The sequence below is a fragment of the Oreochromis aureus genome, linkage group 3 (genome assembly GCF_013358895.1).
Source record: "Oreochromis aureus strain Israel breed Guangdong linkage group 3, ZZ_aureus, whole genome shotgun sequence".
NCBI classification, from domain to species: Eukaryota; Metazoa; Chordata; class Actinopteri; order Cichliformes; family Cichlidae; genus Oreochromis; species Oreochromis aureus.
Genome location: NC_052944.1, coordinates 32,909,396 through 32,931,666, shown reverse-complemented (window position 1 = coordinate 32,931,666; position 22,271 = coordinate 32,909,396). Strand labels below are relative to the sequence as shown.

The 22,271-nt window shown below is 40.4% G+C and overlaps 1 protein-coding gene across 1 annotated transcript; it reads left to right on the top strand.

Moving 5' to 3' along the window:
• Positions 1-10,104: 10,104 nt before the first annotated feature.
• On the top strand, positions 10,105-12,151 carry LOC120439259. The gene is made up of 2 exons (XM_039610061.1): positions 10,105-10,139; positions 10,686-12,151. Exon 2 carries the CDS (start codon positions 10,719-10,721, stop codon positions 11,721-11,723), a length of 1,005 nt encoding a protein of 334 aa, XP_039465995.1. The 5' UTR covers positions 10,105-10,139; positions 10,686-10,718; the 3' UTR covers positions 11,724-12,151.
• Positions 12,152-22,271: the final 10,120 nt, after the last annotated feature.

Here is a 22,271-nt window from a genome sequence, read left to right as displayed (position 1 = left end):
CCTGTGCAGCTTGAACACAGTCCTTCAGTACTCTGTTAAATCTTTCAACACACCCGTTCGCTTGAGGGTGGTACACACTTGTTCTAATGTGCTTGATACCCCTTTCCTTCAGGAAATCAGCAAAGGCAGATGAAGTGAATTATCATTATCCGTCGTAAGCTCACAAGGGTTTCCCTCCCGTGCAAAGACTGAAGATAAGAACCTAATAACAGTGTCTGTAGTAGCTGATGAAGTAAGGGCTACTTCTGGCCACTTGCTGAAGTAATCGACCAGTGTGATAGCAAACCTGCAGTCCTGTGGCCTATGGTCAAAAGGTCCAACAATGTCAACGGCCACATGCTGAAAGGGACCATCTGGAAACTGAACCAGCTGTAGGGGAGCAGGAGCAGTTTTGGCCGTTTTGTCACAAGCTTGACAGACTGAGCACGGTGACAGAATCGCATGGACTTGAGTATCCATGGATGGCCACCAGTAAAGCTCTCTGAGTCGCTGCTTTGTGCGAACTATGACCTTCGTGTGTGAGGTGTATCACCTTTTCTCGCAGGGACTTTGGGACCACCAGACGTGTCCCCCGGAACGATGATTGCACAGCAAGTTCATGTTGCACCAGGAAATACGGCTGCATCTCAGCTGGGAGAGACCTTTTCACCTTAGGCCAGCCTGAGCGTATAACCTGTCGCAGCAGAGAAAGGTCAGGGCAGTCCTCATATTCAGCTTTAAAATCCGTCAACGGTGTCGCTGACAAAAGAGGAGAAACCTCAGCTATCTCCAGGAGAAGGTCTTTTTCAGCATCAACGTCAGTGCTGGAGTACGTCAGGGGAACCAGTGAGACGCAGTCTGCCATGACATTCTGAACACCAGGATGGCACTGCACATCGTACTGAAAACACATCAACCTTGCAGACTGTGCGATTCTCATGCCCGCTCTGTTCATACCTTTGGTGCTGAGAAGGGTAGTCAGAGCTTGGTGGTCAGTACGAAGTGTGAATCTGCGGCCCCATACATATGTACGCCATCTTTTCACCGCCCAGACACAGGCTAACGCCTCCTTTTCTGTGGTGGAGTACTTTCTTTCTGCAGGAGACAGAGTTCAGGAGGCGAACGCCACAACCCGCTCCACTTGATCTGGATGCAGCTGTGTCAACACAGCTCCTAGCCCGTAGTCTGATGCGTCTGTGGTGATAAAAGCAGGTAAGTCAGGGTCATAGACTGCAAGTGCAGGAGTTTTCAGAAGGAGTTTTTTCAGGTTACTGAAGCTCTCATGTGCTGCCTCGTTCCACTGGAGTTCAACCTTCATGTCTGTCTTCAGCAACTGTCGCAGTGGCTCCACCAGTGTAGCATAATCTGGAATAAATTTACTGAACCAGGATGTCAAACCCAGGAATGAGCGCAATGCAGCCATATCCTCTGGAGCAGGAGCCTCAGCAATAGCAGTAAGGTGATGTTGGCTTGGACGTAGGCCTTCCTTTGAGATTACATGGCCCAGGAATGTAATGTGTGACTGGCAGAAGGAACTTTTCCCAGAGTTAATCTGCAGGCCGACGTCTCTGAGACGTTGGAGAACAGCTTGCAGGTGTGTATCCTTTGATGTTCCATAGACGATGATCTCATCCAAGTAGTTGCGAACACCAGGCAGATCTTTCAGGACCGTTTGCATCATTTTCTGGAAAGCCGACGGTGCTGATGCTAGGCCAAATGGAACACGTGTGAACTGGAACAGTTCCTCATGAGTGATGAAAGCAGTCAGCTTGCGGCTCTCCGGATGCAAAGGTAATTGGTGGTATGCTGAGCTCAGGTCAATCTGGCTGTAGTGAGTGGCACCCGCCAACTCAGAAAACAGATCCTCCATATGAGGAAGAGGATGGCAGTCAGCGATGATACTCTTATTGGGTTCACGAAGGTCAACACACAGTCTCAACTCCCTTTTGCACTTCCGTGCCACGACCAGAGGACTCACCCACTCAGCTGCATCGATCCTTTCAATTATGCCAGCTTTGAGCAAGCGAGAGAGTTCCGCTGATACCTCTGTACGTACACTTAATGGCAGGCGTCACAGCTTTTGACGCACAGGCTGCACGTTGTTGTTTACCTGTACTTTATGGATGAACCCTTTAACACATCCAAGTTGAGCTGGTGGAATAGGATCAACATTGTATACAGCAGACTTCCGATTAGTAGAATCAGGCTCATCCACAGTTTCATCCTGAATGCGGTCCACTTTGCCTCCGACGATGCAGACGTTCAGTGCTCTAATGAGGTCGAGGCCTAATAGCGGGGAACCAGCTTTGACAATGTAGAAGGAAGCAGGAGCTTTTTCATTCTGTGCATGCAGCGCAACTGATGCAGGCAGACAACCCATCACAGCTAACTCATCTTTAGCATAAGTAACTAGCTTAACTTTAGGTCGCACCAGTGAACAGTCTGCAAAATACTGTCTGTAGATAGTTTCTGGCAGAATAGACACAGAAGCTCCAGTGTCTACTATCAGCTCTACCGTCTGAGAACCACCTTGTACAGTTTCAATGTTGACAGTGCAGGTAAGCTTATCTTGAATAGCTGCCATCATTTTAGCATCTTGCATGCACAATACTGCCAATTCTGGAACCACTACTTCTCTTACTTCACTGACTGATGACTTACATACCTTGGCAAAATTTCCCTTTTTCCCGCAGTTGTTGCATTTTGAAGAAGCAGCCGGATAGTTTTTATCATTAGCTAAGTGCTTGTGAGAACCACACCTGAAGCACTTCTGCTGCTGCTGCTTTGAATTCTTCCCGTTTGCGCTGGTCTGGAGTGCAGCCTTTATCTGGGCGAGGTCTCTCTTCTGGTGAGAATGGACTTGTTCGACTGTCTGAACTGGGCGGTCGGAAACAAGCCAGGTGTGGAGAGTCCAGAGGTGTTTGACTGCTGTTTCCACCTGGCCTGGACCCTTATCTGTGTGATTCCTCCAGTGCGCTGAGATGAGCGTTGGAAAATAACTGATCTCTTATCATTTCACTTTCCATTTGTCCAAAGTTGCAAGATGAAGCTAACCCTCTCAGAGCCACCACAACTGAGAAAATATACGCTGTTTGAATGTATGACGGCACGCACGACATTCACTTCGGAACAAATGTTTTCTTCAGTGATGCTCATGGTCAGCATATGTATCACCATGCTCCAATAACTGCCTAGAATCGCTTGTTGTCCCTCCAGGCCCAAACAGGAAGCAAAAAATACGTTTCCTAGCATTTGCCAATCTATGGCATTGATTACTACCATGTGTACTCTGAATATTTTCGCCATGTAGTAAATAGAATTGGCGGCTCACCCACATGTGGAAGAAAAGATGGTGGACTCGGAACTGATGCACTCATCCTCGGACCAATTTGTGGGTATCACAGAAAACGGAGAGTGCCACTTGGTTAATAGTGGCTGTATTCAGCAGTAGTTAGCCATCCATTACATACCACAATGTGCTCTTCCTCTCATTATTCTATCTCTATCAGTCACAGTTTTACTGGTAAATGAGTATATGTTCATATTCAGTCCCCCTGTAAAGCAACCCTTCACCATAACCTGACAGACAAAGGTCAGACAAAGATAACATAAAATTATGCTCAATTTTTCTTATGATAATATTCTCTTATATCTGAAGATTTCCCAATCTTCTGTGTTTTTAAATTACTGACATCACATGAGCCATATCTGTTGAAAATTCTATTTAATCCTATTTAACAACAGGACTTAACTTAATGTTTTTATGCAAACAACAAGCACCTGCATAGATTATGACTAGATGAAATAAAAGAGATTTTGTGGTCAAATTTTTGCTTTTATGATCTGCTTAATCCCTACAGTTGCAGCTGAAAGAGGTAATGTTTCTCACTTGTTACTTTTACTATTCAGGACAGTAATCTCTTTATATCAGGAGATGAATTTTAACCTTTTTTCATGACTTTTATTTTTTTTTGGAACAATGAGTACAAAATGCTTTTAATGATTTAAAACGGTTCTTTTCTCTGTTCGAGGTTTTTCTCATTATTATTGTACGATCCTGTCTTATTCATAATGTTTGATATGAAGATACACTGTTCAAATTATATTTTTCTAATGAAAACAACCTTTTGTTTCAGTCTCCAGCACTATTAAGAAAAGATAATTGAACTCTGTAACATAAAATTAGGTAGCTGCCTCTGGTGTTGAAGAAACAGGAATAAAATCACTTCCTTAAGTTAGACTTTCAGGTTAAATGTTGAGTATGGAGCAGGTGGTTGATGAACCACAAATAAACAGAACTGGCACTCTACCGCATGTTATTTGTGCCACACTGTAAATAATAAAATGATTTCATAAAACTTGAAGCAGTTTTTGGTGTTGAATCTGGTCTAACAGCAGTTAAGGGTAAATCGTTCACTAAAAAACACCTGCAGTGATGAAACAGGATGCCCAAAGATTCACTGCATTAGAAATTTTTCATTAGTGTTTTTTGGTTCCAGTGCACTTTATGAGAACAGGTAAAAAGATGTTTATCGTCACACTGCAACTGGGAAAACAGATCAGTATTACAGTGAATATTTAATGTCTTTGAGAAAGTGTTGATGTGGATGTTTTTTTTTCTTTCTCCTCCTGCATGCCCACACGCTAATTAAGCTAATTAAGACTACAAAGCTATGGAGAACATCACAAGTCTTATCAATGATTGGTCCTATGGATCTAGACACATCATCCAACAATACTGTGGGTGTTGTGAGAAATCCCGACTTGGGTGCAGGAATTCTTCTGGGTTACACTTTCCTCTAGAGTTGCCACCTATACCTGGGCCTTCTGGTATCAACGTGAGCGGACTTGCTCTTTCTTAAAAGAAGCTGGTGGATGCCCTACTCATGCCACCAATTCAGCTCCAGAGGTGTTCACAACATCCACGGACCTCTTATCTCTGTGATTTCCATGGATATTATAAATGTAATCATAAAGCAATAATCTTGGGAGGTCAGATGGCTGCTTCTGCCTGCAACTTGAAATACTGTGTCTACACTGTTCTTATATGTTTTATATCGCGATGGTTTGGAGTGATTTTCCATCTCCTAAAGCTTATTTTTCAGTTTGTTTACCTCTGCAACCCACAACAGGAAACTAAAACAGCTGTACCTTTGCAATTATTTACTTAATCATAGTACTCTGATCCCATTTATCTGATTCTTCATCCAGTGGGCAGCATACATGATGGCAATTTTACTTTAGGATTGGTTCTGGGTATCGCTGCAAAATTTAGAGTGCCACCTGAATTACCTTCTGCTGCCACAGAGAAGGACCTGATTGGGATTCTTGCAATGTGCACTTTCTTAGTTGTTTTTTACCCAGTTTTATTCTTGAATGCTTAATTTACAGCACTGACAACAGGAAGGTGACAAAAGGCGATGCAATTTATGAATGTTTTGTTTTCACTAACTGTCACCTGATTATGAATGGACTTCTGTGTTGCTTAATCCTGAAGCTGTCTGCTGCTGAAGAAGAGCGACAACAGCAGTGGGAGCTACAATTACAACGACAACAAGCTTAGCAGGAGCAGCAACATTAGGATTTTGAAGGTCAATGGTTTGCTGTTTTTGCAAATGTAATCAGTAATTGGCTCGCAGCTCTTAACTCATGTATCTTTGCTATTCAGGCTTTAACTATCTGTGTCTATGGACATCATTGTTTTCCTTCTTTAAACTTATTTGACATTATTTGTTAAATAGGAGGCAAGGGCTTAAGCAAAGGTTGATTTGTGTCAGTATTTTGTAGATGGCTGTACTTCCTGTCTTATTCATCTTAATATGAATGTAACCATCGTAATCTCTCTGACATTATTTGATTTTAAATACTGTTTTAAAATAAATAACATAACATTAAATAGGATTTAAATCCATGTGTTTGGGATCATTTTCCTGTTGTAACACCCAACTGTCTCCAAGTTTTAACCATCTAGCTGTTAATTTGAGGTGAAGCTTAAGAATTTGTAGGTAGGCCTCTTTTATTATTTAATCTGATCTATCAGCAGTTGGAATGGCAGCAAAACAACCACAGAGCATGATGCTACCATCACCATGCTTAACAGTTGGTACAATTTTCTTAGGTTTTGTAAATATCAACACTTCACCGAGTTCTTTTGATTCCTCAGAGGCATCCGATGGAAGACAAAACACTGCTCAGTAGACCATTTAACACTTTTTTCTTCTTTCACATTACTTCTAGAAAGAGTCCTGCACCACTGCTTGCTCATGTCAGAACGTCCTGCAAGACACGGTGCCACGGATCTCAAAATTGGTCCTGCCCCTAATCAGTTTTATTACAGAAGGATCTCATTCTAGTCTAAACAACAGTGTCTCAGTAACTTTCCAAGAGAGATGGTTCCCAGAATCTACATTTTAGGACTGGGAGCGAGAGCTTGCAGCCATCCTCAACTCCCCAAGGCACATGGTCTAATGCTTCATTTTTGATGATACCATACCAAACTATATAACTTTATAACACTTGCTAAAGCATAGTGGGACTGGAGAACTGCAAATTATTTAATCCCAACAGGTCCCCCTTTGATCTGCCCCATGGCAGATCAACACTATCTAATTTCATCAGTCCATAAAACCTCAGAAAATCAGTCTTGAGATATTTCTTGGCCCAGAAAAGCGTTTCAGCTTGTGTGTCTTGTTCAGTGGTGGTTTTCTTTCAGTCTTTCTTACCTTGGCCGTCATCAGTTTGAAAGCATCAACATTACTGCCTCATCTCCCTCTCCAAAGCATCCTCTTCTCCAAACACAGCTCTTCTCACTGTGGCAAAATATGCTGAATCATTAATCTGATTCAACTTCATGGGAATTAAATGAATGCATCTTGGGAGTCAATGCAAGCACCTTTCAGGTTCAGTTCAAGAGGAAGTAAAAAGGGAAATATGGTTTTTTTACAAGTATTACAATCTACTTTATAGTTCTAAATTTGAAAAGGCAATGATTGTCAGATGTAATCACGCTTGGGAAGGGCTGCAATTTTAAGACTGCTGCATTTCTGCAAGATATCTCACTATTTTTGACTTTTGTGAGCCTGTGAAGTCCAATTGGGACCCATTTTGAACCAGAATCAAATGAGTTATGAAATCAATAATTATGCACACTCTGATATGGGGTGTTGATGTCATTAGAAACCAGCACCCTTTTCATTACAGAGATGCACATGAATTCCAGAATTGAATGCTTAATTGGTACATGAAAGTTAAGTCAGCCACTGCTACTTCTTGGATTAAAACATTTACGTGTCAAATGCATGAAGCAAGTATTTCTGATGATGATGACAAAAACGTTCTTGTAAACCATTTGCCTAATATTTTCTGCACTCCTGTAGAAAGCAATGATGATCACCCGCCTCTAATCTTGGGGACAAATCATTATTTCAGCAGCCCTTGGAAATAAGCTAAGTTTTCAGTGTTTTTCTTTGTTTTCATCCCTGAATTCCAGACATTGAATCCTCATTGTCTACATGAAAGTTAAAATCAGCCACTGCTGCTTCTATTAAAACATTTAAAATGCTTGCAGTGAGTTTGATGACAATAAGACACCACAAAACATTAAATGCAAGTATTTCTAATGTACTTTCTAAGTGTTTTGCCAGCTGTGAGCAAAAGATGTTCATCCTCACACTGCGAATAGGAAAACAGATCATATATGACTACTGTAGCAGACGCTTCTTGTAACTTTTAAACAGGCATTGACACAGTGCTTGCTGAAACACCTTGGCCTGGATGTCTCGTTGTCGTCTACCTCAGAGCTGAATGCTTTGAATAAGTTACTAATGCAGTGCTTTCAAGAAGATCATTAACCCAGTGCCAATAGAAGACTATTATGTAATTTATGTAAATGTGTATTATTTCACAAACTTTCAAGTCTGTCTCGATGGACTCTTGTGCTATTCAATTCTGAAGATGTCTGCAGCAGAAGAAGACGGAAAGCAACCGCCACAACAATGGGAGCAACAATCACCACAATCATGGCAGCAACAACCACCACCACAACAATCGTAGCAACAATCACCGCAACCACCACCGCCATGGCAGCAACAGCAACAACAGGGCTTAATTTATCCAAGGGTTCATGTTAATACAAATGCAATTACTGCACATAACAGGCAAAACTGGAATTAAGTCTCTGTGCTATGAAGTTTGACTCGATCATAACTCTGAAATCAGCTACATGTAGTATTTGTTTCTCAGCTTTCTGCAACTATGGACACTAAAATCACTTAAAAAAATGACTGGATTTTATTAAAGAGGGGTAAACTGTAGATGGGTGAGGGCCTAGTTAAACATTGATTTGTAGCACTCTGATACAGATGGCTGTACTTCATGTTCTATTAATTTAAATTAATATTGGATGAAAGGAATTTTAAATCAGAGATTAAGTTGAGCATTGTACCCCTACTGTTATTTTAAAGCCAATGTATAACACAGAACAATAAGTACACACTGAATGCACTACAAATGTGATTTTGTGACAAATTAAAGCAACTACGCAAACAATGTAATACAAAATATCCATTTAATTAGAGTTGTTTCTTTTTTTAACACTGTTACGCCAGGGGGTGACTCCAATAAGTCAGTACAAGTGTTGAAGCAGATAAGAAGTTTAATAGGCAACTTCTTAAAAAAAAAACCAAAAAAACCAAACCCAGTGCCGACCACAACAAAGCAGGTACAGACAGTTCCAGGACAAACTATCTACCCACGCATTGTACAGGACTATCAGCACCAGCCCTCAGAGTTGTTTCTTTCGCCTCACTGAAAGGCCTTCCTATTCCTCACTGATGCTGTGTGAGCAGGTTTGGAGTGCACACACACAACAACAGCTCAATACAACAAATGTGGGGGAGAAAGGGACCGTTAGGTTGTGCCAAAGAAACAAAACCAGAACCTAGCTGAGATTTACTGTAAGAGGGAAGCAACAAAGAAAGAAGATCCTAATCCTCGTCTCACAAAATAAGCTCAAAACATTACAGAGTTACCCAGCCCTCTTATTCCCACCACAAACCTCTCACAAACAAATTAAATGCTCCAGGGCAGCTCAACACATGTGCCAAATGATCCTTAGCGAGAAGGAGGAGAAAGCCACCTCTAGCCACAGCCGAGTTTCCTTTTATGGGGCTCTCCTTACTCCTGGTTGGTCCATTCAAAGCTCCTCTCTCCAGTTAGCTGGATATTCCAAAATAGGCAACAGCTTGCAGTCTGTGTACCCAGGGAAATGGCAAGCAAAAGGAGAGGGAAAAAAACAGACAGCTTGCAGACACATAACAAACACATTTTCTCTTTCTTGTAAAACATTATCCAAATCTCCACAACAAATTTTAACGTGTAAAAACGAATACAAATTATTAATCCGTGCGCTTAAGTTACACATTACAAACACAGTTTCAAAACATATAAGCTTCAGTTGTGAATGGTAAAGTAAGCCATGTTTACAATGAAAGTTACCTGTCTTTGAAAAGTCTTCCTGAATCCATGCAGTGATTTCCATGATAGAATTTTGCCTGTTTTTAATCCAGTGCTGCCTGACGACCCAGAGATCATAGGCATCCAATACTGATTGTTAGCCTTGTCCACTGCGCACAGAGATTTCTCCAGATTTCTCTGAATCTTTCCCAATCCAATCCTAATATAAATATGACGCACATTTGAAAACAATAAAGTTAACCAAAGTACTGCACATGAAACAAAGGATCACATAATAAAATAAGAGAGATACCACACACACACACACACACACACACACACACACACACACACACACACACACACACACACACACACAAAATAATAAATACCCAAGCTTTCAGGTTGAAAACTAAAGACTAAAAATACATTTTAGGGTGTACCTTTTACCTCATGCAAAAATCCTTTTTATTTTAAATTATGTGGCATTTTGACAAAAATATACTGTAAATACTTTCTCAGCAGTCTGTTCAACACGCTGTAAATAAATGATTTCTAAGCAATAGAAGAACACGCCCCAATAAGTCTGACATGTGCTTGACTAATTTTTACAACATAATTACATCCAAATATATGCAGCTCAGAGTGGCAGTGTTTGCCAGTTGGTGAATTTTACCCCAGAGACAGGAGATCACTTCGTAAGTAAGGTAAGATTGAATTTTCTGGGGGTTTTTTTACTTTCAAATTCTCATGTTGTTTATGTAAAAATTAAAAGATGAAATGATTTTTACATGGTGTCTGATTATAAGAGAAAAAAATGTTTTCAATGGTTTTTTTTGTTGTTGTTTTTCCTGTTTGTTGAGCAGGGGCTGCATATTTTTTTCCTGTATGTTATTCTAGAAAAGTGAAAATTCCAGCCTTTAATTTGGAACTGTCTACTTTCACAATTAGAGCTTAAGAGAAACAAGAAAGACTTAAGTCAATTAGCACATATTTAAGCCCTCGTGCCCTTTATGTGAGCAGGCAGCAACATGTTTCTCATTACACTCTAAATTTTCCAACAGAATTATATTATACATGAAAATGTATAATGTATATTAATGTTATTTCTAGGGCAAAATACTGATACAGATATTGTTCAAGAATATTGCACAAGAATTTCACTCGCATGTACTGTACCAGTGTACCTGCACATGTGACGTGACAATAAAAGTGATTTGATTTGATTTGATTTGTTCTCCTCTCTCCTCCAGGAAATCTACCACGCTGGTTACAATCATCACCTCATGGAGAACTTCACAGATATAATCAGCAAATGGTCCTATGGCCCAAAAATGCCATTCAGCACAACAAGATCGGGGGTTGTAGGGAACCTTAAATTGCAAGCAGGAATTCTCCTGTCCACCTCTCTGCTGGGCCTGGTTACCTATATCGGTGCCTTCTGGTACCAACGAGGTGCACTAAGCCTCCTTAAAAATAGCTTCATCACTTCCTTTTCATGTGAGCACATGAACCTGAAAGGTGTTCAGAACACCCATGTCTCTCTTTTCGTTCTGCTTTTCATCGATGTTCTAAATGTAATCGGAGCAATGACCTTTGGAAGTCACCTGGCTGCAGCTACCTGTTCTGGAAACCCATGTCTGTACACCCAAATCCTGTGGATGGCATCAAGACGGTATTTAGTGATGATACATCTCCTCACCGCCCTCATATCACTCCTATACCTGTATCGCCCACACCTGGGAGCCAAGCTACGCTGTGTTTTCTCTGTGGTGTCTTTACTGATTTGTGTTTTACACTACAGTTCTGTGCTCTACACCATTGAGGCAGAATACCTACTAGAAATTCTCATCTGTGGATTGGCTGTGGCCATTGTTTCAACAGCTATTTTAAGCTCTCCTGCCACAGGGGGAAAAATAGTGAAGATAGGCATTACAGTTATCTCAATGGTCACTTTCTTTGCTGTCTACTTCCCCAGTTTTGTTCTAAGGTACCTATTCTACAGCAGGTTGACAGCTGACTATAATACAATTTATGCAAATGTTTATTATTTCACAAATTTTAACGTCTTTCTCGATGGACTCCTGTTTTGCTTAATCCTGAAATTGTCTGATGGAGAAAAAGAAGATGAATCACAGCAATTGGAACTACAACCAACATGGCAGCAGCAACCTTCTCAAAAACAATGGCAGCAGCAGCAACTACCACCGCTACAACATGGTTTAGATTATCCAAGGGTTCATGTTAATACAAATGCAGTTAACCCTTATAACAGGCAAAGCTGGAATTAAATCTCTGCATAATGAAGATTGATGTGATTTATCATCAATAGTGAGCATGACTGATCACAGTGCTGACCTTTGATATTTGTCTTTCAGTTATTTATAACTGTGGACACTTTTTAAACCAATGATTTGATTTAGATCAATGAAAATGGGATTTGATCAGCATCGCATTGTCACTGTCATATAAATCGTAACTAGCATAAATCATCGACTATAACAAGAGCAAGAAGAAACGTGCAAACATCTCTATATTCACATAATGGTCTATAAATGAAATGGATGCTGTGAGAAATAACAGTCATTTTGTACACATTGTAATATAAATAATATTGTAATTATTATAATATAAAACTGTTTAATGACAATTTCTAAACTAGTTTCTTTTTTATTTATATTCATTTTAAAACATTTACATATTAAAAATCTCCACCATGTATTTTAACTGAACTAATAATAAATAATGTTCCTTTCTGCCTTGGTTATTGTTAGATCATTCATTATCCACACATAGCTAACACCTCAAGCATTTGAATCCCACATGCAGAACATAATAGTAAATCGTGAGTTGGGTAGCATTACAGTCACATAAAAAATACTTTTGTCTGACACGGATCTTCCTCTTGTCATTGGGTGTTTAAGAAGTTGTCCCTTTATTTCATCCAAGGGAGAAAAAACGGACCAATAAGCCTCGGCAGCCAGAGTAAACAAGCCCAAGCTCCTGCAACTGGTTCATCTGAACAGAAACCAATTAATTGTAAAGTCATTATTTATCACATTTTTAATGCCCGTTCTACTAACTTATTAATTGCTTTTAAATTTCTGATCTATTATTTGGTATTTATAAGCAAACAATAACAGAAACTAGTTGTAGCCCTTTTTCAGTATCATTTCTGCTTCCTTCAGCAGAGGCTGTAAACACTTTTGAGAACATCTCATGAGATAGCTTGTGATGCAGTTTACAGGAATGGTTTGGAAGCGTTTTACTGCATACTGGGACAAAGACACATGCAGGGAGGACGTGGGGATCATTTACTACTCACGTAACATCATTAGAAATTGGACAAGGGGCTAATCTTTAAAGATTGATTGTCTATGGAATCATTTATGACATACAACAAGACAACAGGGCATAAAACCATAGTTATCATTAGACTTTAGACCGTAACTTTGTGAGAATAAGCAGTTCTTTGACCTTAATGCTAACATTAACAATCCTGCTGTGGTGTTTATTTGCATTTGTTTTGCAAGTGTATTCTTCACTCTCTAAATTTAGTCTTTTAACATTAGCATGTAACACAAAGGTCCAGGAGTGAGAACTGGCAAAAAGACACTTCATTTAAATGCAGTTTTGGGACATTTTATCATTCATAGAAATGTTTGTGGATCATTTATTAGGGACAAAATATGGGGACAATATTGAAATCATAAAATTGTATACAGTACTCTTGGTCTATTAGAGGTCTATTATGCATTCAAGGCGAAGAAAATTTTTAGTCATGATCAGTCTTGGACTTTGTAAAAGATGTTCCTTTTACTTCCAAAATATTGTACCATTCAATAACAGTACAGTGAAGATCTTAACAGGCCTTTCTGAAAACTAGTGTATAGCTCTACGTTGCTTTGATTGCTTGGGCTTATTTCAGTTTATTCTTATGCAGCCAAAATGCAGCAGCTCATTTTTACAAAGCACTGTAGAAGTATTGCACAGCTGTCATCTGTTTATTTTTTCCCTCATTAGTTTACAACTTCAACAGAAAACGGAAAGAGGGGGTGTAGAATAGCAGTTTATTGATGATGAAGCAACAAGCTAGGCCAGAGGCTGCAGTTTGGGGAATGCTTCATTTGAGGGTTGGTGGCAGCTCCCAGGCCTGGCAGATCCTCCTGAAACAACTGTGAGAAGGCACCAGAGAAAACTTAGGACAGAGGGGTTGGACACATGGAAATAGGTAATAAATGTGTGGTGCAACTAGGTAATTATAGATGTATAGATGACTGGAAAGGGAGTGTTTAGGGTGTGAACTAACTCCAAAAATTCAGATAACTTATCTCCAGCTGACTTATCATGCACATTCATGGTCATTGTTTGAACATTTTTTTTTGTGCAAAAAAAGAAAAAAAGAGAGAGACTTCAGAAGAACACGTGGAAGAACAAAGGTGGTCATAGCAAATATTGACTTTAAAACTTGTTAGAATTATACAAACGTTTGCCTCATATATTGTATTTACATGTATATTTGTACATTTTAGTAAATATCAGCACCTTTTCCCCATTTTCCTAGTAATATACAAAGAAAAAAAGTACGTCTTAGGGCTTTTGAACAGTGTTGTAATTTATTTTTTTACACTGTACATATCAAAAACGTTACCATGTCAGAAAACCACTGAACAAATATCCTTGCAGTGCCATAAATTCAGTTGACATTTTAACTTATTTACTTACATTTAAATTTTTAGTGCTACTTTCCGATTTAAAAAAATAAAAAGGGTTGCTCTGCTTACAAAGCACGAGACAGGATACTGTCATGAGATAAGTTTCACTACTTAAGAAGATAACAGCTATGGTTACACATCTTTGTTTCTATTTCTTTGCACATACAGCACAACAAACCTTGAATGAAGACTCATAGTACCTCAGAGCAATAACTACAATCACATAACTAGCCATATAAACTAGGGTATGTGCTTCATGGAAGGACACACCTTTGGCTGGACTTTGCTGCTTAAATGGCTATTGTCATGCTGATATCTTTGAATTTAATGTGATTCTGACTAAAATAACTTCTTCAGATTTGTTTTTACTCTTTTTACATAAAATGAATGAATGAATTAAAGTAAAATACACATTTATTTAATAAAAATTAAATAAATGTGCTCTTTTTTATGTATCAAGAAAAAAGGGGGTAAGCTGTAGGAGGGGAGGTACATGTGACAAGCAGCTCGCCTGGTCTATTCAAAACAAGCATATTGTTTTGAATAGACCTGCTACAGAAAATATAAGTAAATGTCCTGACTGTGCATTGCTGTGGTCAGCTGAAAACCAACTATGCAGAAATGTGTCTTTTACTAAACCATGTACAATTCTAACCCAAATGCAATGGTTTGCAAATCTCATATTACAATATCTCAAATGAGAAAAAACACAACTCAAAAAAAAAGGTCATTTTGAATTTGATGGGATTAATATGTCTCCTACTTCCATTCTTTAGCACAAAGGAAACATGGGTAAGGCCCGTTTAACCTTTAAGTCTTTGGAACTGCCTCCCTTGGACCCACCACTTCATGCCATTTTTATATTGCAGTGAACTAACTGACTAAGACGTTAAAAGAGGTTCTCCAATATTTATTTTTCTGTTTCCAAGACAGGACTGATTAGTTTCCCTTTCATTTATTCCCATACAGCAATCTGCATGACAGCTACTGAATGTATGTGTGATTTTATTTTGTTCCCACAAAAACAATAAACTCTGGAATGAGAGCCAATATTACATCAGAGCAATAATCACTGTCAGTCATTTCAAACAGCCATATAAACTTTCACTGATGAAAGGAAACCGCTGTAACCACTAAAACATCTTTGACTTTTGTTTCTGTGTGACTCTCTTACCTTCAGCTTCTCTGAGTGCTCTGTGACTGTGACACTAAAAAGCTGTAATCTGTGTGAAATGAGATGAAGAAGGACTGATAAATGTAATATATTTATTGTCGCTTTACCTCTTTATACCTATGTAGTAGTAATAGTCAGTAATAGTAAGCAAATGTCCTGACCATAGATCACTCAAGTATTGCTACGATCAGTTGCAACCAAATATATCTGAAAGAAATGTCTCTTTTACTCACAGACATATATTTGTTTTCAAGAGTGACAAAGTGTACTCCTAACTTATCTCCTTTTCCTAAACTAAAAATGGTTCTAACAAAGATGAGAGGAGAGGCATTTCATTTTTAACATTTTCTCGCTGTTAGGAATATGCTGACTTTGCCAAAACATCATTTTTATGAACCACAGCAATGGGTCAGTGCACACGCAAAAAGCACAGCCACAAGCTACGGACTATTTATTATCCAAATTAATGAAGGGGAAGGAGATACACAGGTACAACTTTTTCATAGTGATGACACAGAGCCAAGAGGTGAGACTACACTGAATTACAGATTGAATATCATGGAGGGAAGATTAATGAAACTGCTCATCTTTGGTTTGTATTCTTTTCTTATATTTCTTTTTTAGATATATGTGTTGAGTCACATACATGCAGTATCTGTGTTTTGGTTTGCTTATGTATTATTGTAGGGTCTACCTTACAATATAAAGCACCTTGAGGCGACTGATCTTGTGATTTGGCGCTGTATAAAGACAAGTGAACTGAATTGAATTGTTTGCCATGTATTTTGATTTCCTTTGCTTTTACAGGGGTTTTTCTTTTCAATTTGCCGATCACACGACAGGCAGGTACGGAAATATGAATTTATATCTATCTAGTATAAGTGATGGTCAGAAATAAGAACACATAGTGAGTCAAAATATTTAGGATCAAATAGCAACACGGGTATAGTACTATAATGAATCATCGCAATAACAATGACAGTAAGTAACTTATAACTTTTACAACTCACCACCAAATCGTCTGCATGCCTAAAAACTGTCTTTAGTTGAAATTACTGTTAAATTTTCTCATTTTTTATCATACAACTTATATATTTTTGTATTACAATCAAACAGACCATTGCTAACATTTTTATAAAAATGTAAACACACACACACAAATTAAAATTTCCAGATGTGGAGAAGAGGACTATTGTGAGGCTGAGAATGAAAAGCACAGCTGACCTGACAGATCCGAGCATCAGAGATCAGGTGTTACAGCAGGTACATTAACAGATGTTTACCGTGCTTTAAAAGACCTCTAATCTTTATTTTGTAACTTGTAGCAACACTAACACCAGCTGACACCCTTTGGTCCCTCTTTTTTAAAAAACATATCTGTGTTAGTTGGAGGCCTCACTTAAAGACCAGGTGTCCGGTATTGTGAAGGTACACTGGAGGAATGACATGAGTGGAAGGCAACAAATGGAAGTTACAGATCCTGGGTAATGTGCATTGAACAGCATATCACTAGTGAACCATATTTCATTTAACCAACATGCTAAATAGACAAACCTTCTGAAACTAGACAATACAATATGTCAAGTCTTGTACTCTACTTTGTTCTGTGTTTTACTCTAAATTAGACCAATATTAACAAAATAAATATCATGTGTTAAAGTAAAGTGCAAGTATAATATTGATATTTGGAGTTTTGTCACAGTTTTCTGATTTTCTTCTTAACTTTGTCATTCTTTTTTTTCACTCCCTTTCAAAATCAACTCCAACAGATACCAGCAATGCTACTGCTATGACTACTACTACAACTCCACCACCAAATAACATTGGATTTCCTATGAAAGGTACAATCTGTTGTAACTTTACATGGCTGAAAATAATAAAATAATATAGAATAGAATGGCCCTTTATTGTCATTGTACACCTTTGTCGCGATCTCCCGCAAGCCCTGCTGTGTGTTCTGTTCCCAGTTTAGTTTCTGTTAGGAGATCCGGGTTGTCGACCCAGAGTTTTGAGTTTACATTGTTATTGAACTTTGATTTTAATATTATTTATCATTTCTAGTCTTTTGGTTTCTTTGTTAGAGTTCTGCTTTCTGGTTTCTGTCTGTGTTCCTTAGTTGCTGTCTTCCCTGTCTGCTGTATCCACTTGTCAAGTCCGCATCTGTGTTATGTTTCCTACCACTCCTGCCTGCACATAAGCCTTCACATAACAGTTTCTAGCGTTCCCAGTTTATCCATCCATCCATTCATTTTCTTCCGTGGGTGGCAGCAGCCCAAGCAGAGAAGCCCAGACCTCCTTCTCCCCAGCCACCTCCTCCAGCCGAGAGATATAATCTCTCCAGCGTGTCCTGCGTCTGCCCCGGGGCCTCCTTCCGGTGGAACATCCCCGGAACACCTCACCCAGGAAGCGCTCAGGAGGCAACCTTGTCAGATGCTTGAACCACCTCAACTGGCTCCTTTCAATGTGAAGGAGCAGCGGCTCTACTCTGACCCCTCCCAAAAGGTCGAACTTCTCACCCTATCTCTAAGGGAGAGGCCAGCCACCCTTTGGAGGAAGCCCATTTCCGCCGCTTGTATCGGTGATCCTATTCTTTCGGTCGCTACCCACAGCTCGTGACCATAGGTGAGGGTAGGGACGTAGATCGACCTGTATATTGAGAGCTTTGCTTTTACACTCAGCTCTCTCTTCACCACAAGAGACCAGTACAGTGTCCGGATCACTGCAGCCGCAGCACCAATCCGTCTGTCGATCTCCGGCTCCCTTCTCCAGTCACTCGTGAACAAGACCCCGAGATACTTAAACTCCTCCACTTGGGGCAGGAACTTATCCCTGACCTGGAGTGGGCACTCCACCCTTTTCCGACTGAGGACCATGGACTCAGGTTTGATGGTGCTGATTCTCATTCCCAATACTTCACACTCGGCTGCGAACCATTCCAAGGCGAGCTGGAGGCCATCACCAGATGAGGCCAACAGAACAACATCATCCACAAAAAGTAGAGTTGCGATTCTGAGACCACCCAAGTAAAAGCCTTCCGCCACTTGGCTACGCCTACAATTTCTGTCCATAAAAATTATGGACAGAATCGATGAATTAAGGGCAGCCCTGGCGGAGCCCATCACCCACCAGGAATGAGTCCAACTTATTGCTGGCTATCTGAACCAAGCTCTTGCAACGGTTGTATAAGGACTAAATGGCCGGTAGCAATGGGCCAGACACCCCATACTCCCGGAGCACCCCCCACAGGACCCCCTGAGGGACATGGTCAAAAGCCTTCTCCAAGTCCACAAAACACATGTAGACTGGTTGAGCAAAAGCCCATTCACCCTCAAGTATCCTTGAGAGGATGAAGAGCTGATCCAGTGTTCCACGACCAGGACGAAAACCACATTGTTCCTTCTCTTGTCAAGGTTCAACTAATGGATGGACTCTCCTCTCCAGCCCTGGCATAGACTTTCCCAGGGAGGCTGAGGAGTGTGATTCCCCTGTAGTTGAAACACACCCTCCAGTCCCCTTTCTTAAAGATGGGAACCATCACCCCGGTCTGCCAATCCAGGGGTACTGCCCCTGATCTCCACGCAACATTGTAGAGGCGTGTCAACCAAGACAGCCCTACAACATCCAGAGCCTTCAGGAACTCAGGGCGGACCAAGGAGTTGTTTAACTGCCTCAGTGAATTCGCACCCAGAGATTGGCGGGTCATCCCCTTTGTCCCCAGACTCTGCTTCCTTCACGGAATACGTGCTAGTGGGATTAAGGAGGTCCTCGAAGTATTCCTTCCACCACCCAACGATTTTCTCAGTCGAAGTCAGCAGCGCTCCACCCGCGCTATAAACATTGCTGGTAAAAAAGCGCTTTCCTCTACTGAGTCGCCTGACGGTTTGCCAGAGTCTCTTCGAGGCAGTCTGAGTCTTTTTCCATGGCTTCTCTGAACTCCTCCCACACCTGAGTTTTTGCTTCAGCCACCGCCCGCGCTCCGCTTGGCCTGTCGGTACCTATCAGCTGCCTCCGGAGTCCCACAGGCTAACCAAGCCCGGTAGGACTCCTGCATCAGCTTGGTGGCTCCCCTCACCTCTGGTGTCCACCATTTGGTTCAGGAATTACTACCACAACAAGTCCCAACTACCTTTCTGCTGCCGCTCCGTGCAGCGGCTTCTGCAATGGAGATGCTGAATATGGTCAATTCTGACTCAGTGTCCCCAGTCTCCCTCGGAATGCTGTTGAAGCTCTGTCGGAGGATGGAGTTGAAGATCTCATGGACCTCTGCTAGGCGTTCCCAGCACACCCTCACTGTATGTTTAGGCGCGCCAGGTCTGCCCAGCGTCCTCCCCCGCCACCTCATCCAACTCACCACCAGGTTGTGATCAGTTGACAGCTCAGCCCCTCTCTTTACCTGAGTGTCCAATACATATATCCTTAGGTCTGGGGATACGATTACAAAATTGATCATTGACCTGTGGCCTAGAGTGTCCTGGTGCCACGTGCTCTTATGGACACTCTTATGTTAGAACATGGTGTTCGTTATGGCCAAACTGTGGTTTGCACAGAAGTCCAATAACAAAACACCACTCAGGCCATTCCTCCCAATCACGCCCCTCCAGGTCTCGCTGTCATTGCCCACATGAGCATTGAAGTCTCCCACTAAGACAACCAAATCCCCAGGAGGAGCACCCTCCAGTACCCCACCCAGGGACTCCAAGAAGGCTGGGTACTCTGAACCGCCACTCGCGCATAAGCGCAGACGATGGTCAGGACTCATTCCCAGACCCGGAGGTGAAGCAACAAGCGAAGAAGACAAGAGTAATAAACAAGATCACAATGATATATGGGAATATGACAGTAAATACTAAATATTAAACATTATGGTGCAACACGTGAGATCGACAGCGCACAGTGTGCTTTGAGGTAGGAGCTCAAAAGGGTGTAGTTTGCAACACCATAATGTTGCGATGGGATACCAAGATACCCACCTCAGCCCGCTGCTTCTCACCAGGGGAAACTCCAGACTGAGACAGAGTCCAGCCCGTCTCCAGGAGGCTGGTTCCAGAGCCCAAGCCATGCGTTGAGGTGAGCCTGACTGTATCTAGCTGGTACCTCTCAACCTCAAGCACTAACTCAGGCTCCTTCCCCACCAGAGAGGTGACTTTCCATGTCCCAATTGCCAGTCTTGGTAGCCGGGGATCAGTCCGCCAGGACCTCAACTCCTGGTCGCTGCCCGGCTCATAATGCACCCGAACCCTACGGTGCCTCTTGTGGGTGGTGGGCCTGCTGTTTAGTTTTCTGTATTTTTTTGTGTCTAGCAAAAAAGCTGATTTTGAGTTTTCTTTCCGCCTGTCTGTGAGTCTGCGTTTGGGTCCAATCCTGTCTGCCACATACAGTTTCATCACACTTATAAGTGCATCAGTGCACTTCTGTTGGTTTGATACAAAACTGAAAAAAAATTTAGAGATGAAAATATTTATTATTATTTCATTTAATTACAATCCCATTGTGAGTAACATGAACCTATTACACATTGAGAATTATAGTTCAGATATGATATTTGGAGTTTTGTCAAGTTTTCTAATTTTCTCTTGTCATTCTTTTTCTGCTCTTTTTAAAATAAATACCATAAGTAGTAACACTGGTACTAATACAGCCCCACTGACTGAAACCACATTTCCTGTGCAAAGGAATAGCATATAATATAACATGTTAAATATCAGGCCCATGTTCATATTGCACATACAGCACAATGAATGTAATAATTAATAATTAATAATGTAGTAATTAATAGCTTATTGAGTTTGGTTATCATAATTTCCAGTGAGAAGCAACAGCGTTCAATTTGTAAAGCTATGAAAAATCTGGCAATGATTAATCACAAAGAATAGTTGATGTGTTTAATTTTTAATTAAAGATATTATGTAGAATATGAATAAACTTAAATAAGTCTTATTGTTGTTAAGTCCATCAGTGCATTTCCTTTTGGTTTGATACAAAACTGAAGAATTATTTACAGATGAAAATAATTGTTATAATTTCCTTTAATTACAATTTCCAGGTGTGCAGAAGAGGACTGTAGTGAGGCTGAGAATGAAAAGCAGTGCTGATCTGACAGATCCAAACATCAGAGATCAAGTGCTGCAGCAGGTACAGTAAACAGATATGTGTGCTCTGCTTTAAAACATCGCAGGTACATTTTATTATCAGCTCTTAGCAACCCAAGCAACAAATGACACCTTTTGTCTTTTTTTGGTTTGGTTTTTTTTGGTTATATTCAGCTGGAGGCCTCTCTTCAAAGTCAGCTCTCTGGTGTTGTGAGTCTGTGCTGGAGGCACATCAGCTGTGGAAAGCAACAAAAGAAAGGTACGGATCCTGAATAACGTACTTACACAGAACACCATTTCACTAGTGACCCATATATGGTTATGTTTTACTGTATGTCATCAATATGTTGAAGAGAGAAATGTTCTGAAACTAGAAAAATTCATGGCCTGTTTTATGTTTTGATTAATTCAGTGTCTAATCTTAATTTTGAGCTACAGATCTGTTTAGAATGCACAAATATCCTATCTGATATTAACAAGTGATGGTTAATCCTTGAGGCCAGGGAGAGGGACTTTTTAAGGTTTTACAACCTATTTTCAGAGAAAAAAATATAAAAAATCTCAGCGATTTACTCTAAAAGAGGACCACAGAGAAGTTTTGACCACAGGAGCAGGACAGCTATGATGAAGTTAATAAAACTACAGCTTGTATTCTTAATTATTTTATTTTAGTTAGTTTATTTAGATACAAATGTTAAATTACTACAGTGGCTGTATTTGATGTTTTAGTTTGACTGATTTGCTGTTTCTCTAAATTATTAATGTTATACTATAACCAGAAATGAAAAATAGTTTTGGAAGATTATCTCACTTCATTTACAGAGATCTTTCTATCCTCTGTTATTCCCCTCAGACTTTCCC

What these genes read in the sequence shown, in the direction of transcription:
- LOC120439259 (XM_039610061.1), top strand. Translation starts at nt 10,719, where the DNA reads ATGGAGAACTTCACAGATATAATCAGCAAATGGTCCTATGGCCCAAAA.